At 43.7% G+C, this 18,820-nt stretch overlaps 1 protein-coding gene across 1 annotated transcript in view; it reads left to right on the top strand.

Moving 5' to 3' along the window:
• The window catches only part of cacna1ib (calcium voltage-gated channel subunit alpha1 Ib), a 125,418-nt gene that overhangs the window by 29,328 nt on the left and 77,270 nt on the right, over positions 1-18,820 (top strand). Inside the window, 4 exon segments of the mRNA XM_084426225.1 lie at positions 156-412; positions 13,388-13,510; positions 15,032-15,165; positions 17,770-17,867. Of these exon segments, the coding sequence (XP_084282351.1) occupies positions 170-412; positions 13,388-13,510; positions 15,032-15,165; positions 17,770-17,867 (598 nt within the window). The 5' untranslated portion in view covers positions 156-169.

Here is an 18,820-nt window from a genome sequence, read left to right as displayed (position 1 = left end):
AAATACATAACTTCGACAGTTTCCTCTGATAACAGATCACTGTAAATTGTAATGTGAACTGTGGACTTTCTGTAAAGCTGCTTTGAAATGATGTGTATTGTGAAAAGCGCTATACAAATAAAATTGAATTGAATTAATGGTCTCTTTCTTTGCAGGCGGGTCCAAAGCCATGACATCAGAGGGGGAGGGGCCTGCCTCGGAGGGGGCGGAGCCACACGTGGACCTGCGTGCCTCTCCTGGCTGGGAGGGGCTTGTTGAAGAAGAGGCGGAGCCTGTGGAGCAGGAACAGGAAGTGGCTGATGATGTCAGCAGTGAGTTGAGCGCTCTAGTCGTCCCGTACCCAGAGTTGGCGCCCATCGTTTTCTTCTGCCTCAAACAGTCCACGTTTCCTCGCAGCTTCTGCCTGCGGATGGTGTCCAGCCCATATCCTTTACCCTCCGCGGGTTTAACCTGAAGAACACTGCGTTAGCTGTGTTTGTGTGTGGGAGTTAAGTTTGTCAATCACTTAGATAATGTTTCTAAGGGCTGCATATACTCTATATACGCATATACAAAATAAAAGTTTGGTTTAACTTGAAGAAATTATGACAGAAATATATTACTATTGTACAGTAGAATGTACTTCTCAAAGTTATAATAATAATGGTAAATAAACTTTATCTGATCACCAACTTTTTCACATCATAAATCCAGAAAAAAAACATTTCATAGGGCTCTATTATAAAAAAAAAAAAAAAACTAATAAATTATGTTGTTGAAGTTTTAGAAATTATATTGATTAGACCTTCTTTTTGATTATTAAAATTGAATTAAACCAATAAAAACCGAGTCCAGAAATTTTTTTACGTGATTTTTATTAACATTTTAATTCGACCATTAAAACATTCCAGAAAAAAAAAAAAAAATGGAATCCAGAAAAAACAGGGAAAAAACAGAATTTTGGATAAAATAAAACAGAATTTTGGGAAAATAAAATGGATTTCATAGAGCCCAAATATAACAACTTTTAATAAATTGTTAAATTTTAAAGTTTCATGATCTAAACCATTCCAGAAAAATTTAAATGGGAAAAAACTGAATCCAGAAAAATGTAAACGTAACAAATGGAATCTGGGATAAAACAAAAAAGGAATTTGGGGGGAAAAAAGGATTTCATCGGGCCCTGTTATTCCTGCAGTGTTGCACTGGTAAGCCCCGCCCACAGTCAGCTCTCATTGGTCCAGAATACCTGCATATTTAATGCATATCATTTGATCCGCGTGTCACAGTACTTTCCCGTTCGGCGTGTTACGAAACATGCGGTGTAACCGTGTCACGCGGCGTCTGCTTTCTGGACACGCTTTGAACATCTCATTCTCAGGCTGACTTTCAGCACAACTGTGAATAATAATGAACCGTTTTCTGTGATGAAAATATAATGACACAATATAATGATAAATCAGCGGCGGAGTGTTTTTGTTCTGAGAATATAATTACAGTGTGTGTGAGAGATATTACAGCTGGATCTCTTCCTTCTTAAAGATCCTCTTACTTATAATGTCTGTTATTCCAGCTCAAATGTGATGGAGAAGAAATCTGAAATGTCAGTCTCACCTCAGATATAGTCATTCAGTTGGCATACTACTGGTTTATTCTGGCCAGGAATCGCCCACTTAGACAGTCTGACTGGCATCTAAAGTGATTGAGTAGTTCTTATGTGACGCTGAGGCCATGTTTGGCCATCTGAGATCAGACGTGGATAACTCAGTAAGCACAGGCTCGTGATGATGATGAATATAATGTGGACATGAGTGTCAAAACTCTGGATGTTTGCAAAAGATCTGATGTGATGAAACTAGAGTTGCATGATTTTGGAAAAAATCTGATTGGGATTTCTCATATTTTAAACATTAAACCATCAAACTTTTGATGTAAAAGTCCAGGTGAAGATGATTGGCGAATGTTTCGTTTTCAAGCGACTCAAACTCAAACTGAAAAAAACCATAGACTGTAAATAAATATGTTTGTAGTGTGCGTGACGTCACTCGTAGTGTTTCTGAAGAGCGTTTCTGAAGCCCAAAGTGGGCGGAGCCAGCCGTCGCCATCTTGGCAGCGTCACTCCCGGATAAACGTAAATGTGCAGCGAGGCGGATTAGCTGAGGTGACGTGACGCTAACAGACAAACGGCTAGTAGTGACATCAGCGGCAATACACCTGTCATTCAAGTGGCCACGCCCTTAATTATGCAGAACTTTAAGGCTTGATATAATTTAAACGGATGAGTTGTAAAAATATTCACCCCCCTCACAGTCGTCATGAAGAGCAAAATTAGCTGTATAGACCAAAACCACTTTTTGTACCAGACTGCAAACATGTTTTTTTCTGCTGTAAAGTTGGGCATTTTAACATGCGGGTTTATGGGATTGAGTCTCTTCTGCAGCCGGTCTCTAGTGGCCAGTCGATGAACTGCAGTTTAAGTCTCTTCAGTGTTGGATTCAAGAGAGAGATTAAGATTAATTAATTAATTTTGCAGCCCAAGATGAAAATCAAACCTTGTCAATCCAGTGACTAGATCCTCTTTGGATAGACTTCAGGCAAACCAGATCAGCGACCCGATGACAGTGACTGACGTACGGATGATCCGCTGTCAGAATATGAACATACTGAATGGTCTTCAGTATCTGATCTGAGTCTTTAGTGTCTCTCAGCTGGTGCTTGACCTCTTCAGACATCAGTGTTACTGTGCAGAGATGACATCACACCCCTCTCCCTCTCTCTCTCTCTCTCTCTCGCACAGTGTGTCAGTGTCTCTCGTCCTCAGTTGCATTCTTCTCTTCTGTCCTCTCGCATTTCTTCAGTTCCAGCAGTGAATAATGTCTCTAAATGTCAGGCGTCTTTTATTAAGATCAGAATGGCTCTGAAGAGGCGCTCAGGTGTTTGTCCGTGTGTGTGTGTGTGTGTGTGCTGGGATGATTCTTGTGATCACTGAGTCTCTCTGTTTGGGTGTTTCGAGTGTCTGTTGTTGCTGGAATCGCATGCGTCAGATGAACTCGGACGGTCAGGTTAGTCTAGTTTGGAAACCGATGATGATAATCAGCCGCAGTGGAAGAATTAATTCAGATAATGTTGTGACAGTCTCCATTAACTCGTTGCCCGCCACTGGCGAGTTTTTCCGGCAATCCATGTTTTCACTATCATACAGTAGGTGGCGCTATTACACATCTTCTGAAAGAGTACAGAAACAAGCGATAGAAGCACTGCTGACGCACGTCAAATCTTCTGTCTTTTGTCTCTCTCAGTGTCTTTTTCTTATGTTTATGGAGGAAAAAGTCTCATTCTGTCTCAAATGTGGGATCTTGTGATCAGTTTTTTTGAGCGACCAGATGTGTGAAACTCTGACTCAACCAATCGAGTGAGTTTAGGGGCGGGACTTCTACTGATGACAGACAGGGGAGCGTTCAGGAAACTGGTTTGAAAACAGTCATTATTTTTTTAAATAGACTTCCTCAAAGTCTTGATGTTGTTTCAGGCTCTACTAGAACAGGTTTTCCTGCTTGAATGTTGATTATTCTCCTCATATTCTCCATTGTTGCAGCTCCTCTCTTCCCAGTCTGTCAGTAACGCTCTGTTTACTTCCTGTCTCTATGAAGCCCCTCCTTCTGAGAAGCACACTGTGCTCTGATTGGTCGGCTGGAGCGGTGTGTTGTGATTGGTCGTGTTTGGGAAATGTCCCGCCCCTTTCCATAACCGCCAGTTTAACACACTACTAACTCACTCAACCAGGCCCCGCCCCTTTATTCTGCGCATGAATTATTATAATGAGGAATATTGTGACATGTTCGTTCCCGGAAGAAACTCAAGACTACACTAGAGGCGTTTCAGGGGTTCAGGAACACTGACTCTGATATAAAAGAACAGCAAACATCAACATTACACACTAAAGAAAGATTTTCTCTTTAAGCTTATTTTAGGAGCATTAAGAGTTTTCTGCATTGTGACGATATTCTTATGACAGTTAGACACATTTTAACTTTAATGACTGTGTGTGAACAGACACTTTCCTCTTGTGTATGTCTGTAATTCTCATTAGTCTAATTGTATATTAGAGCTTTTTGATGCTCAAACAGCAACACTGCACACTGAAGACAGATGAAGATATAAAACAGCAGATTTAATTCCCTGCGATGCAGAAATGACACACTTCAGCTTGGTTTGGTTTAGACTCCTGTATGTTTGTTAACGGAGAGAAGTTCAGCTCCTCCGTCTGCGGCTCATCCATCATTAAAGGCCTCATGTTCTCGAATCTCTTCACTTTATTTATTTTTTCAATATCTTTGTTCTATTTTTTTTCTCCCTGTTTTCAATTACGACCCACAGCAGCTGTTATTGCCATGGAGATTGAGAGAACACACACACACACACACAGCGACTCAACTTTAATTTCTCAGAACACATTCAGGGGATGTTTGCTTTGGTCAGCGGATGTGAAGGGATCGTTTCATTTTGGGAGAGAAATTTGGACAAATTTAGAGAGATAATTAGGAGAGAAATGTAGAAAAGTAGTTCTGTATTCCTCAAGTCTCAGTTTTGTCCTTCAGGGTTCTGTCTTCCAGCTCAGTTTCAGCAGCGGCTCGTGGAGTGTGTGTGTGTGTGTGTGTGTGTGTGTGTGTGTGTGTGTGTGTTTCTGTGTTTAAATGTGAAAGATTAAGGGCTGGATTCAGTGGTTTCACAGACAGCATCAGGAATCAAAGGGAAGTGATTCACCTGCACAGATGGAGAAACACACACACACACACACACACACACACACACACACACACACACACACACACACACACACACACACACACACACACACACACACACACACACACACACACACATGTCTGGTTTACTATCTTTGTGGGGACTCTCCACACACACACACACACACACACACACACACACACACACACACACACACACACACACACACACACACACACACATGTCTGGTTTACTATCTTTGTGGGGACTCTCCACACACACACACACACACACTCACTAACCCGACCCCTAAACCTACCCATCACAGAACACTTTCTGCATTTTTACATTTCCAAAAAAACTCATTCTGTATGATTTATAAGCTTGTTTACCTCAGTTTAGGCCCACTGTGACACGAGTCCCCATGAGTCTGTGTGCATTCAGGTTGAAGTCCCCACCGGGATAGAAAAACAGGTACACACACACACCTGCACAGACGGAGAAACACACACACACACACACACACACACACACACACACACACACACACACACACACACACACACACACACACACACACACACACCTGCACAGACGGAGAAACACACCACACACACACACACACCTGCACAGGCGGAGAAACACACACCACACACACACAGACGGAGAAACACACACACACACACACACACACACACACACACCTGCACAGACGGAGAAACACATACACACCTGCACAGGCGGAAAAACACACCACACACACACACCTGCACAGGCGGAGAAACACACACCACACACACACACACACACACAGACGGAGAAACACACACACACACACACACCTGCACAGACGGAGAAACACACACACACCTGCACAGACGGAGAAACACACACACACACACACACACACGTACACACACACACCTGCACAGACGGAGAAACACACCACACACACACCTGCACAGACGGAGAAACACACACCACACACACACACACACACACACACCTGAACAGGCGGAGAAACACACCCCACACACACACACACACACACACACACACACATACACACACACACACACACACACACCTGCACAGACGGAGAAACACACACACACACACACACACACACCTGAACAGGCGGAGAAACACACCCCACACACACACACACACATACACACACACACACCTGCACAGACGGAGAAACACACACCACACACACACACACACACCTGAACAGGCGGAGAAACACACCCCACACACACACACACACACACACACATACACACACACACACACACACACCTGCACAGACGGAGAAACACACACACACACACACACACACACCTGAACAGGCGGAGAAACACACCCCACACACACACACACACATACACACACACACACACCTGCACAGACGGAGAAACACACGCTGAATGAGAGCGATGAGAGAGATCTGAGCGTCAGAATGAATGCTGACATTCAAAGAGCCACAGAGACACACCGCGCAACTCATTAGCAGAACAAATCTCTTTACTGGGGATATTTATAATGCAATTAACCCTCAACACACATACGCACATACGCACACACTCACACACACACACACACGCATGCACACATACGCACACACTCACACACTCACACACTGCACACGCACACACACACGCACGCACGCACGCACGCACACACACACACACACACCACACACGCACACACACACACACACACACACACACACACACACACACACACACACACACACACACACACACACACACACACACACACACACACTTTTTTTCTCTCTCTCTCTCTCTCTCTTTCTCTCAGATAATAGTGATGATGTGATTAATGAACCCTAACTAATGTGATTTCCATTTAAATTTCCTTGCAAATTGTGAAATTAATTTATATTATTACATCCATAATTTTTATTATAACTGCTGCCGTTCAAAAGCTGGGAAAGTGAGTTTAAGTTTTACATTTCTTTTTTAAAAAGTATTAGGCTATTAAATAAAAAAATTGTGGAAACCGTCATACATTTTATTCTTCAGGATTATTTGATGAACAGAAAGTTCAAAAGAACAGCATTTATTTAAAATAGAATCTTTTGTAACATTATAAATGTCTTTACTGTCACTTTTGACCAATTTAATGCGTCTATACTGAATAAAAGTATTAATTGCTTAAAATACTGGCAGTATGATAGTGTTGAAATGCCATATTATATTTGTATAGCAGCTTCAATGTGCACCACAGATCAGAATATAAACATTATTATTATGTTTCTGATTGTGTGTGTGTGTGTGTGTGTGTGTGTGTTTACGCAGATCTTCCACTGCAGGAACACAGAGCAGGTTCAGTTCAGAGTTTCCCTCAGTCACACACACACACACACACACACACATTAGTTTGATTTCATTTGTGTTCTTCTGCATCTGAAACACAGTCTCTCAGAGGAGACACACACCCGTCTCCCGCTCTTTCTTCTGTTGCCACAGCAACAGGACGGGTTCTGAAAGCTGCGGGGTTCTGTTGCCGTCGGCAGCGAGAGAGAAAAGCCCGTTTTACTGCCGAGCCGCTGTGCAAATGATTTATGGGAGCTAATAATGTTGAATGAGAATCAGTTCCTCCTCAGCATCTCTTCTCTTCTCTGATGACGAGGGCGGGGCTATAACCTGTCACTCACATGAGATCAGCCAATAGCAAACCACAACCATCCAATCAATTCCTCACAGACACAATCAAGCCCCGCCCACATTTGTTCTTGTTCCAGAAGCGTTTCGCTCGATATACGACACAATAGAGGAGAGAAGACCAGCACAACTCCACTTTCATGACGACTTTAAAGATGATTTTTAAGTCTGCATCTTTGAACTTCTCTTTTGCTAGTGAAAGATGATAAAATACACTTTTAGCAAATATACACATATTGGTCTGCAGGGTTTACTTGTTTTTATCCCGTCATATTCTCTCTTTTAATGGCAGCATTATTAATTTACATTTCACTTCTTTCATTGAAGTGTGTGTGTGTATGTGTGTGTATGTACCGTGGGTACGGAAAGTATTCAGACCCCCTTAAATGTTTCACTCTTTTTTATATTGCAGCCATTTGCTAAAATCATTTAAGTTAATTTGTGTTCCTCATTATTGTACACACAGCACCCCATATTGACAGAAAAACACAGAATTGTTGACATTTTTGCACATTTATTAAAAAAGAAAGACTGAAATATCACATGGTCCTAAGTATTCAGACCCTTTGCTCAGTATTTAGTAGAAGCACCCTTTTGATCTAATACAGCCATGAGTCTTTTTGGGAAAGATGCAACAAGTTCTTCACACCTGGATTTGGGTATCCTCTGCCATTCCTCCTTGCAGATCCTCTCCAGTTCTGTCAGGTTGGATGGTAAACGTTGGTGGACAGCCATTTTCAGGTCTCTCCAGAGATGCTCAATTGGGTTTAAGTCAGGGCTCTGGCTGGGCCATTCCAGAACAGTCACGGAGTTGTTGTGAAGCCACTCCTTCGTTATTTTAGCTGTGTGCTGTGGGTCATTGTCTTGTTGGAAGGTGAACCTTCGGCCCAGTCTGAGGTCCATAGCACTCTGGAGAAGGTTTTGGTCCAGGATATCCCTGTACTTGGCCGCATTCATCTTTCCCTTGATTGCAACCAGTCGTCCTGTCCCTGCAGCTGAAAAACACCCCCACAGCATGATGCTGCCACCACCATGCTTCACTGTTGAGACTGTATTGGACAGGTGATGAGCAGTGCCTGGTTTTCTCCACACATACCGCTTAGAATTAAGGCCAAAAAGTTCTATCTTGGTCTCATCAGACCAGAGAATCTTATTTATCACCATCTTGGAGTCCTTCATGTGTCTTGCACTGAGGAGAGGCTTCCGTCGGGCCACTCTGCCATAAAGCCCCGACTGGTGGATGGCTGCAGTGATGGTTGACTTACTACAACTTTCTCCCATCTCCCGACTGCATCTCTGGAGCTCAGCCACAGTGATCTTTGGGTTCTTCTTTACCTCTCTCACCAAGGCTCTTCTCCCCCGATAGCTCAGTTTGGCCGGACGGCCAGCTCTAGGAAGGGTTCTGGTCGTCCCAAACGTCTTCCATTTAAGGATTATGGAGGCCACTGTGCTCTTAGGAACCTTAAGTGCAGCAGACATTTGTTTGTAACCTTGGCCAGATCTGTGCCTTGCCACAATTCTGTCTCTGAGCTCTTCAGGCAGTTCCTTTGACCTCATGATTCTCATTTGCTCTGACATGCACTGTGAGCTGTAAGGTCTTATATAGACAGGTGTGTGGCTTTCCTAATCAAGTCCAATCAGTATAATCAAACACAGCTGGACTCAAATGAAGGTGTAGAACCATCTCAAGGATGATCAGAAGAAATGGACAGCACCTGAGTAAAATATATGAGTGTCACAGCAAAGGGTCTGAATACTTAGGACCATGTGATATTTCAGTTTTTCTTTTTTAATAAATGTGCAAAAATGTCAACAATTCTGTGTTTTTCTGTCAATATGGGGTGCTGTGTGTACAATAATGAGGGAAAAAATGAACTTAAATGATTTTAGCAAATTGCTGCAATATAACAAAGAGTGAAAAATTTACGGGGGTCTGAATACTTTCCGTACCCACTGTATGTGTGTGTCTGTTAGTGTGTGTCTGTGAGAGAGAGAGAGAGAGAGAGAGAGAGAGTGAGTGAGTGTGTGTGTGTGTATGTGTGTGTGTGTGTGTGAGTGTGAGTGTGTGTGTGTGTGTGTCTGTGAGAGAGTGTGTGTGTGTATGCGTGTGTGTGAGTGTGTGTGAGTGTGTGTGTGTGTGTGTCTGTGAGAGAGTGTGTGTGTGTATGCGTGTGTGTGAGTGTGTGTGTGTGTGTGTGTGTGTGTATGAGAGATATTTTTTTATTTGTTTTCTGACACAGTCACGTTCTTCCACGTGAATCTCATTTTAGTAGTAAAGAAAACAAATGTTTTTGTTGATATAAAAATTATTTTGAATGAGTTAATTTAAGATCTTCCAGCTTCTATTTCCGAGCGCAACTATTAGAAACAATGCTGATGTATTTGCACAACTATTAGACGATGTCCAAACCAGAGTGTGTGTGAATCTGTTGTTTCTGATGAACACAGATGATAACTCTGTCCCTCAGTTGTGTTTACCGTAATACAGTGTAAGAACAGCACATTATATAATATAGTGCTTTAACAGAACACAGGCGTCAGATTTCTGTTTGTCGTTCCTCAGGATGTTTGATCTCTGCTATAACACACATCTGAGGGGCTTTTCTGTGGTGTTTCACTGCGTGTCGGAGGTTTTGAACCTGTGTGTTCAATCGATCTCGGCTCGCGTCTCGTGTCATTGCTCATTTCCAGAGAGTGTTTGAGTGACGACTAATGTATTCCTCCGCTGGTAAAGGGCACTCATAAGGGCCCTCACTAGTGATGATGGAGTCAGAGTCTCAGGCTTTCTGGAGCTTCTTCTCACGAATGCAGAGAATCAAACGCTGATGACAGAAGAGAGTGTGTGTGTGTGTGTGTGTGTGTGTGTGTGTGTGTTGTTCAGTCTTTTACAGTTGAAAGGGCTTCATTACTGTGTTGTTTCAGATGCTTACACAGATCCATCTCACTCTCTCTCTCTCTCAAACACACACACACACACAGACACAAACCCGTCTCACACACACAGACGCAGACCCGTCTCACAGACACAGACCTGTCTCACACACAGACGCAGACCCGTCTCACACACACAAACGCAGACCCGTCTCACAGACACAGACCCGTCTCACACACAGACACAGACCCGTCTCACACACAGACACAGACCCGTCTCACACACACAGACGCAGACCCGTCTCACACACACAGACACAGACCCGTCTCACACACACAGACACAGACCCGTCTCACACACACAGACGCAGACCCGTCTCACACACACAGACACAGACCCGTCTCACACACACAGACGCAGACCCGTCTCACAGACACAGACCCGTCTCACACACAGACGCAGACCCGTCTCACAGACACAGACCCGTCTCACACACAGACGCAGACCCGTCTCACACACACAGACGCAGACCCGTCTCACACACACAGACCCGTCTCACACACAGAAGCAGACCCGTCTCACAGACACAGACCCGTCTCACACACAGACGCAGACCCGTCTCACACACACAGACGCAGACCCGTCTCACAGACACAGACCCGTCTCACACACAGACGCAGACCCGTCTCACACACACAGACGCAGACCCGTCTCACAGACACAGACCCGTCTCACACACAGACGCAGACCCGTCTCACACACACAGACGCAGACCCGTCTCACAGACACAGACCCGTCTCACACACAGACGCAGACCCGTCTCACACACAGACGCAGACCCGTCTCACACACACAGACGCAGACCCGTCTCACACACAGACACAGACCCGTCTCACACACAGACGCAGACCCGTCTCACACACACACACACACACACACAGACACAGACCCGTCTCACACACAGACACAGACCCGTCTCACACACAGACGCAGACCCGTCTCACACACACAGACACAGACCCGTCTCACACACACAGACACAGACCCGTCTCACACACAGACGCAGACCCGTCTCACACACACAGACACAGACCCGTCTCACACACACAGACACAGACCCGTCTCACACACAGACGCAGACCCGTCTCACAGACACAGACCCATCTCACACACAGACGCAGACCCGTCTCACACACACAGACGCAGACCCGTCTCACAGACACAGACGCAGACCCGTCTCACACACACAGACCCGTCTCACACACAGACGCAGACCCGTCTCACACACACAGACGCAGACCCGTCTCACAGACACAGACCCGTCTCACACACAGACGCAGACCCGCCTCATACACACAGACACAGACCCGTCTCACACACACAGACGCAGACCCGTCTCACAGACACAGACCCGTCTCACACACAGACGCAGACCCGTCTCACACACACAGACACAGACCCGTCTCACACACAGACGCAGACCCGTCTCACACACACAGACGCAGACCCGTCTCACAGACACAGACCCGTCTCACACACAGACGCAGACCCGTCTCACACACACAGACGCAGACCCGTCTCACAGACACAGACCCGTCTCACACACAGACACAGACCCGTCTCACACACACAGACGCAGACCCGTCTCACACACACAGACGCAGACCCGTCTCACAGACACAGACCCGTCTCACACACAGACACAGACCCGTCTCACAGACACAGACCCGTCTCACACACAGACACAGACCCGTCTCACACACACAGACGCAGACCCGTCTCACAGACACAGACGCAGACCCGTCTCACACACACAGACCCGTCTCACACACAGACGCAGACCCGTCTCACACACACAGACGCAGACCCGTCTCACAGACACAGACCCGTCTCACACACAGACGCAGACCCGCCTCATACACACAGACACAGACCCGTCTCACACACACAGACGCAGACCCGTCTCACAGACACAGACCCGTCTCACACACAGACGCAGACCCGTCTCACACACACAGACACAGACCCGTCTCACACACAGACGCAGACCCGTCTCACACACACAGACGCAGACCCGTCTCACAGACACAGACCCATCTCACACACAGACGCAGACCCGTCTCATAGACACAGACCCGTCTCACACACACAGACCCGTCTCACACACACAGACGCAGACCCGTCTCTCTCACACATACAGATCCGTCTCAGACACACAGACACAGACCCGTCTCACACACACAGACTCAGACCCGTCTCACACACACAGACACAGACCCGTCTCACACACACAGATCCGTCTCACACACACAGACACAGATCCGTGTGTGAGACGGGTCTATGTGTGTGTGTGTGTGTACGGGCTATTCTGGGATTCTGGATGAGTGAGATTGGCCTGTTTTGTTATTGCTGGAGTTTCTGAAGCTTGTGTAAAGGCTCCGCCCTCTTCTGAACGGAGGCGGAGCTGCAGCTCATTTGCATTTAAAGAAACACACACACAAACGGTGCGTTTTTGCTCACTCTCAAAAAGGGGCAAATTTGACAAGCTATAATAAATGATCTGGTATTTTGAGCTGAAATTTCACAGACACATTCTGGGGACGCCAGAGATTTATATTACATCTTGTGAAAAGGGGCATAATGTCACCTTTAAGTGAGCGTATGAGCCCAGCGGTGAGACTGAGGAATGGTGTGTGTGTGTGAGAGAGAGTGTATGCGTGTGTGTGTGAGAGAGAGTGTGTGTGTAAGAGAGAGTGTATGAGTCCATCAGTGAGACTGAGGAATGGTGTGTGTGTGTATGAGAGAGAGTGTGTGTGTATGTGTGTGTGTGAGAGAGAGTGTGTGTGTCCATCAGTGAGACTGAGGAACGGTTTACAGAAGGAGACTCTCCTCTATAGCAGAGCTTTTCAGTCTGTAAGACGCATCAGATATGATCCTCATGCGAGAGACCACATCCTAACATTCAGAAGTCATCTCTCTTTTATAAACGCCCAATTTATACTCTGAAAAATGTATATTATACATATACAGTTAGTTTGTTGTTTGTTGTTCTCTGTGTGATCTGTGATGTTGAACACGAGCGCTGGATCTCCTTAACTCCTCGTGTACGTGGTTCGAGCGTGTGAGTATGATGGTGATCCTGCTGAACTGTGTGACGCTGGGAATGTACCAGCCCTGTGAGAACATCGACTGCTCCTCGGAGCGCTGCCAGATCCTGCAGGTCAGTGTGAGGAACTTCTGTTAACGAGCCGTTCGCTCCGTCTAATCGCTCATCTCGTGAGGATTCAGCGCGTTAACCAACCCTTTAAACACACTTCAGATCTTATATTCAAACACACACTCTCAGAAGATTCGTCATCTAGAGACTCGTCATCAGAGCTTTGTGTTAATTAGCTGATCATTCATTTAATTACACTGCTGATGCTCTCTCCACTCAGATTTATTTCTACAGCGCTTTAATCATTTGTTAACAAACAAGTATTCATTACTTCAATGACCACACTGTTTCTGCATTAAATAATTACATTGTTTAAATTAATACATTTTTCTCTAACTGTGATTCGGTCATTTCTGAAATACAGTTTCCTCTGATAACAGATCACTGTAAATTGTAATGTGGACTCGTGCACTTTCTGTAAAGCTGCTTTGAAATGATGTGTATTGTGAAAAGCGCTATACAAAAAAACGTGAATTGAATTGAATTTATACAATACAGATTGTTTCACAGTAATAAACAGTAAAGGAACAGAATAACTGATGCAAACTTCATCAAATATGTGACAAATTCGATTCCAGCTATAAGCAGCTCTGAAGAACAACAGTGTCAATTCAGTTCAGTGTTGATTCAGTTCAGTTCAATAACAGTGTAAAGTTAAGCAGTTTTTAATTCACTTTGATTCAGTTCAATGTTGATTCAGTTCAGTTCAATAACAGTGTAAAGTTAAGCAGTTTTTAATTCACTTTGATTCAGTTCAGTGTTGATTCAGTTCAGTTCAATAACAGTGTAAAGTTAAGTAGTTTTTAATTCACTTTGATTCAGTTCAATGCTGATTCAGTTCAGTTCTTAATTCACTTTGAGTCAGTTCAGTGTTGATTCAGTTCAGTTCAATTACAGTGTAAAGTTAAGCAGTTTTTAATTCACTTTGATTCAGTTCAGTTCAATAACAGTGTAAAGTTAAGTAGTTTTTAATTCACTTTGATTCAGTTCAATGCTGATTCAGTTCAGTTCTTAATTCACTTTGAGTCAGTTCAGTGTTGATTCAGTTCAGTTCAATTACAGTGTAAAGTTAAGCAGTTTTTAATTCACTTTGATTCAGTTCAGTTCAATAACAGTGTAAAGTTAAGTAGTTTTTAATTCACTTTGATTCAGTTCAATGCTGATTCAGTTCAGTTCTTAATTCACTTTGAGTCAGTTCAGTGTTGATTCAGTTCAGTTCAATTACAGTGTAAAGTTAAGCAGTTTTTAATTCACTTTGATTCAGTTCAGTTCAATAACAGTGTAAAGTTAAGCAGTTGTTATTCACTTTGATTCAGTTCAATATTGATTCAGTTCAGTTCAATAACAGTGTAGAGTTAAGCAGTTTTTAATTCACGTTGATTCAGCAGTTCAGTTCAATAACTGTTACAGTTCATCAGTTATGAAATGAAGTTGAAAGCTGCTGTAAAGCAGAAGAGAATAGTGTTTTTGTTGTGATCTGAGAGTCCTGAGTAAACGAGTGAATATGAAGTGTGTTTCACCCAGGCCTTCGACGCCTTCATCTACATCTTCTTTGCGCTGGAGATGGTGGTGAAGATCGTGGCTCTGGGGATCTTCGGCCAGCGCTGTTATCTGGGCGACACCTGGAACAGACTGGACTTCTTCATCGTGATGGCCGGGTGAGAAGTGCTTAAACACACACGTTATACGGGTTTGATTCCTGAACACCTGAACACCTGAGCACCTGAACACCTGAACACCTGAGCACCTGAACACCTGAACACCTGAACACCTGAGCTGAGGAAGCGGGATGATGAGAGCTTCTCAGTTCAGGTCAGGAGTGATTCATGATGCTGATATTCTCATACACTGTAATAAAAAAAAATATATATTTTTTGAGTTTTACTTGCTTTCAAAAGTTGCTTATATTTACATTTTGTCAATTCAAATACATTGGACAAATCTATTTTTTTTCCAGGAAAATCAATGTAATATATTTTTGTTTAATAATATTTTAGATTATTATTTTGCATTTTGAGGGGATTTTATGGTACTCTGCAATATTTAAACAATTTGTATGAGCTATTTGTTCCATTTAAATTAATATTATTTTATTTTTCAATAAATGCAATATTTCAGATTAAAATAGAGGGGAGGCCTTTCCATTGTTTTTAGACATAATGTCTTACGTTTATTAGGTTTTGCATTTAGATATATATTTAGACATTCTATAAGACTACTTCTGGTCAAGGCTTTTTATTTTTTTGTTAAGTATCAGGTTTTGCATTATGATTACAATCAGACATTACAATTTAGTTTGAAAGGGAACACACGGAGAGATTTGTGTTGTTTGGTTTTTGATTGATAATTTAAAAATCTGACAGAAATAAGGAATGGATAGCAATAACTCAAATCACTTTATACAAGCATTTTGAAATGAAAACGTAATTGTCTGTGTATTCTGCATTGGGTTGAATTGTTGATTTTATTTCACACATTTGCAAGATCCCGCTCTGTTACAATTACACTAGATCAAATGTGTGTGTGTGTTTGTGTGTGTGTTTATTTTGGAGAATAACCCGTTCATTACTGTACTTTTATCATGATTTTATTTTACAACATTAATGTCTCATTTAAACTACAGACCAATGGCTCGCGATGTTTCGCTGCGTATCAAACCTTCTGTTTCGCTGACGTGTGTGTTTTATTTGTGTCTACAGTATAGACTCTGATCAGTCAGTACATCAGTGTGTGAAAGCAGGACAGATGGAGATCTTTAATGAACGCCGGCTCTGTGTTTGCATGTGTGTGAATATGTTGAGCATACGATCAGATGCCAGAGATCATCACACCAGCTGTGTGTGTGTGTGTGTGTGTGTGTTTGAGGAGCTTCTGCTGGAGATTCAGGCTCGCGTGAACAAGCGTTTAACGTGTATGTGAGACTGCTGTGTTAGACACATGAAATGTGTGTTTTTAACGTGTGTGTGTGTGTGTTTGAGGAGCTTCTGCTGGAGATTCAGACTGCTGTGTGGGACACATGAAATGTGTGTTTTTAACGTGTGTGTGCGTGTGTGTGTGTGTGTGTGTGTGTTTGAGGAGCTTCTGCTGGAGATTCAGACTGCTGTGTGGGACACATGAAATGTGTGTTTTTAACGTGTGTGTGTGTGTGCGTGTGTGTGTGTGTGTGTGTGTCTGTGTGTGTGTGTGAGGAGCTTCTGCTGGAGATTCAGACTGCTGTGTTAGACACACGAAATGTGTGTTTTTAACGTGTGTGTGTGCGTGTGTGTGTGTGTGTGTGTGTGTGTCTGTGTGTGTGTGTGTGAGGAGCTTCTGCTGGAGATTCAGACTGCTGTGTTAGACACACGAAATGTGTGTTTTTAACGTGTGTGTGTGTGTGTGTGTGTGTGTGTGTGTGTGTGTGTGTTTGAGGAGCTTCTGCTGGAGATTCAGACTGCTGTGTTAGACACACGAAATGTGTGTTTTTAACGTGTGTGTGCGTGTGTGTGTGTGTGTGTGTTTGAGGAGCTTCTGCTGGAGATTCAGACTGCTGTGTTAGACACACGAAATGTGTGTTTTTAACGTGTGTGCGTGTGTGTGTGTTTGAGGAGCTTCTGCTGGAGATTCAGACTGCTGTGTGGGACACATGAAATGTGTGTTTTTAACGTGTGTGTGCGTGTGTGTGTGTGTGTGTGTGTGAGGAGCTTCTGCTGGAGATTCAGACTGCTGTGTGGGACACATGAAATGTGTGTTTTTAACGTGTGTGTGTGTGTGCGTGTGTGTGTGTGTGTGTCTGTGTGTGTGTGTGTGAGGAGCTTCTGCTGGAGATTCAGACTGCTGTGTTAGACACACGAAATGTGTGTTTTTAACGTGTGTGTGTGTGTGTGTGTGTGTGTGTTTGAGGAGCTTCTGCTGGAGATTCAGACTGCTGTGTTAGACACACGAAATGTGTGTTTTTAACGTGTGTGTGCGTGTGTGTGTGTGTGTGTGTGTTTGAGGAGCTTCTGCTGGAGATTCAGACTGCTGTGTTAGACACATGAAATGTGTGTTTTTAATGTGTGTGTGTGTGTGTGTGTGTGTTTGAGGAGCTTCTGCTGGAGATTCAGACTGCTGTGTTAGACACATGAAATGTGTGTTTTTAATGTGTGTATGTGTGTGTGTGTGTGTGTGTGTGTGTGTGTGTGTGTTTGATGAGCTTCTGCTGGAGATTGAGACTGCTGTGTTAGACACATGAATTGTGTGTTTTTAACGTGTGTGTGTGTGTGTCTGTGTGTGTGTGTGTTTAGGGTGGTGGAGTATTCGCTGGACCTGCAGAACATCAACCTGACGGCCATCCGAACAGTGAGAGTCCTGCGACCGCTCAAAGCCATCAACAGAGTCCCGAGTGAGTCCTGGTTCTGCCGTCCGTGATCGTGTGGATCAAACGTGATTGTGAGGGATTCATCAGCGCTGAAGAGGAGACGAGCTTCTTCACACGAGCCTCTAATCAGATCAAACCCTCCTGAGAAACCATGAGCACTGCAGCCACAGAGATCATGATCCTGAAGATGAACCGGGAGGAAATCACATTAACATTATGAGGATTAGACACACTGGGCCCTATCTCGCTCCCAGCGCAATTGACTTTGTACAGCGATGCATGTTTCATTCCTATTTCTCACCCGCGCACACCGGACTCTTCCCTCCACAGACGCACGTCAGTAAATTAGGGAATGCACTTGCGCTCCCGGGGGCGGTTCAGTGAAAAGAGGAGGCGTGTTCCGGCGCAAACGTTCCCTGGTGCTATTTTGCAGTTTCAGAAAACAATTCCTATTTTGCTATTTTAAGGGCGCATGCTTGTCCATAATCAATGTAGCGTGAGCACAACGCGCATGCACTTTGCTTCTCTCATCTACACAGATGCAGCAGTTCACATTTTTGCAAACTATTCATAATTACCAGAGGTGGAAAGAGTACTGAAAATTTGTACTCAAGTACAAGTACCGTTACATTGCTGAAATAATACTCAATTACAAGTAAAAGTACTGGTGTCAAAAAAGTAATTAAGTAAAAGTACAAATTACTCTTCTCAAAAACTACTCAGAGTACTAGTTACTAATTACTTTTTAGCTGGCGATAGTTAATGCATTACCAATAAAAATATACAACCAAATCATAGATTTATGTAGAAAATAGCTACTTTTAACACGTTTTTACCTTATTGTCGAAGGACATTAATTAGTGGATACTGGAATTTCTAACTTCAATATGACACCTTGAAATATGTCAATATTCAGTAGGCCTAGCCTATCATTTTTAATACCATCGGGAAAACTACTACATACTAAATATTTTAAT

Source organism: Rutilus rutilus, assembly GCF_951802725.1.
Source record: "Rutilus rutilus genome assembly, chromosome: 12".
NCBI classification, from domain to species: Eukaryota; Metazoa; Chordata; class Actinopteri; order Cypriniformes; family Leuciscidae; genus Rutilus; species Rutilus rutilus.
The sequence above is the reverse complement of the archived record's forward strand: the minus strand, read 5'-3'. Positions and strand labels throughout refer to the sequence as shown.